Source organism: Vicia villosa, linkage group LG6 (assembly GCF_029867415.1).
Source record: "Vicia villosa cultivar HV-30 ecotype Madison, WI linkage group LG6, Vvil1.0, whole genome shotgun sequence".
Classification (NCBI taxonomy): Eukaryota; Viridiplantae; Streptophyta; class Magnoliopsida; order Fabales; family Fabaceae; genus Vicia; species Vicia villosa.
Window position 1 is genome coordinate 128,233,900 of NC_081185.1, and position 1,854 is coordinate 128,235,753.

The 1,854-nt window shown below is 35.4% G+C and overlaps 1 protein-coding gene across 1 annotated transcript; it reads left to right on the plus strand.

The window, feature by feature from the left end:
• The first annotated feature begins 601 nt into the window (after positions 1–601).
• Positions 602–949, plus strand: LOC131614641 (zinc finger protein 2-like). Its single transcript, XM_058886200.1, has one exon. The coding sequence runs from the start codon at positions 602–604 to the stop codon at positions 947–949; it is 348 nt and encodes a 115-aa protein (XP_058742183.1).
• Positions 950–1,854: the final 905 nt, after the last annotated feature.

Here is a 1,854-nt window from a genome sequence, read left to right on the forward strand (position 1 = left end):
ACTTTTCACCTTATATTTCAATCGTGGTACAATGTGTAACTTTTCACCTTAGTTAATATTTCAATCGTGGAAAAAAGTCCTACAACACGCCAATTATAAAGTTCAAATAATGTTGTTGAAATTCGAATTCAGAACTAATCAACTTTTCATCTCAGTCAATATTTCAACCGTGATAAAAAATAAAACACTTTTTAGGACATTTTTTGTTACCAATATAAACCCATACATTCATAATCAGACGACTTTGTTCTGCCCAAATCCATATGTAACTACATGAATCCAAATCTTCGCAAACACATATGTTAATGAATCAAAAGTATAAATTATGTATTAAAAAATAATAATCTTATCCAACTTTTTGGGATAGAGAAACATGAATTTTCAATCAATAAAAAGTGCTGAAATGTATACAATAAAAAGTGTTAAAAAATAATGCTACTATACACTACACTCTATATAGTGTGTTCCTAGCTCTACTCTCTATACCAATGAGATAAACACATAAAATAAAAGCCAATTCCCACGTAGCCTCATTATATGTACAAGACCTTACTCTACTTTGCTCATCATTCAAATTAGTGGTGAATGCTGTAAAAAAAAAATGGCAGAGCCTGCATCCATCTACAATTTCAAAAAACATTACTCAACCCGCAGTTTTCAATGCCACTTCTGCCATCGCAAGTTCTTCTCTTCTCAAGCTCTTGGTGGCCATCAAAACGCACACAAACTCGAGAGAGCTGCTGCTAGAACATCAACCAAACCACTCTATTTTCACTCTTCTTCTCTCATAATCACCGACCTCAGGCCCAAGACCAAGCCCAAACCCAAACCCTACTTGCTTGAAGTTGACCTCCATGCTGCTGGCGCTTCTATAATCTATCGCAGTGCTGCTGCTCTTCCTACTCAACCTTCTGACCATGTCAATCTTGATCTCACCCTTCGTTTGTGAAGCTACCTAGTTGTTTTTTTTATGTTTGTTTGTCGTTAGTTCTTTTGATGATAAATTTGTCGTTAGTGTTTTTGTTTTTGGTCACAAACATTATCCAATAAAAGTTGACGTTGAATTCCAACCAAATCTCAAGCGACGAATGTTTAGAATTTTTTTCCACTTAAAAATAATCTATTTTTTTTTTTTTTAAGCAATATTTCATTAAAACGGAGAACTAAATGTTCTCAATATCTGATTACACATAAACGGGAAAGCCCTGCCAAAAAGAAATTACAAACCATTTAGAATTACGAGAGGAATAACAACGGATCCTTGTTAAACTCGTAAAAGCTACAAATGGGGTAGGTAATTTCTCCAATAAACGACCATTTCCAAATCAAAGATTTAATCTTCCATAACGTATTATTCACATCCCAAACTTCATTACGGAAACATATCCCGTTCCTACTAATCCAAAGAATCCACATTGTAGCTAACCACACAACACCTAATTTACCCGCTTTAACTTTTTTCTTTTTACAAAAAGCATACCAATCCATGAAACACATTTTGCACTCTTCTTCCATAACCTTCCAAGGCTTCCCAATCCAACACGAAATATCCCTCCACACCACCTCCACCGCTTTACAATTCAAAAAAGAGTGTTCCCGATTTTTCGGATCGGTACCGCAAAAAACACATTTTAAATTAGAGAATTTCTTTGGCCACCTCCTTACCTTCTAGTCCACCTCTGGTGAAAAACCCAGAATACCCCTGACTTCGGAAATGCATTTCTGAAATGCAAGAAAAAGGTGTTTTCGGAGACGCATCTCCGAAAGCGCCTTTTTTTTAAAAAAAATTTGACTTATTTCGGAAATGCACTTCCGAAAACAGCATTTCGGAAGTTCATTTCCGAAATACTGCGC

Bases quoted from the DNA above. Each gene is read 5' to 3' on its own strand.
- LOC131614641 (XM_058886200.1), top strand. From the start codon at position 602: ATGGCAGAGCCTGCATCCATCTACAATTTCAAAAAACATTACTCAACC.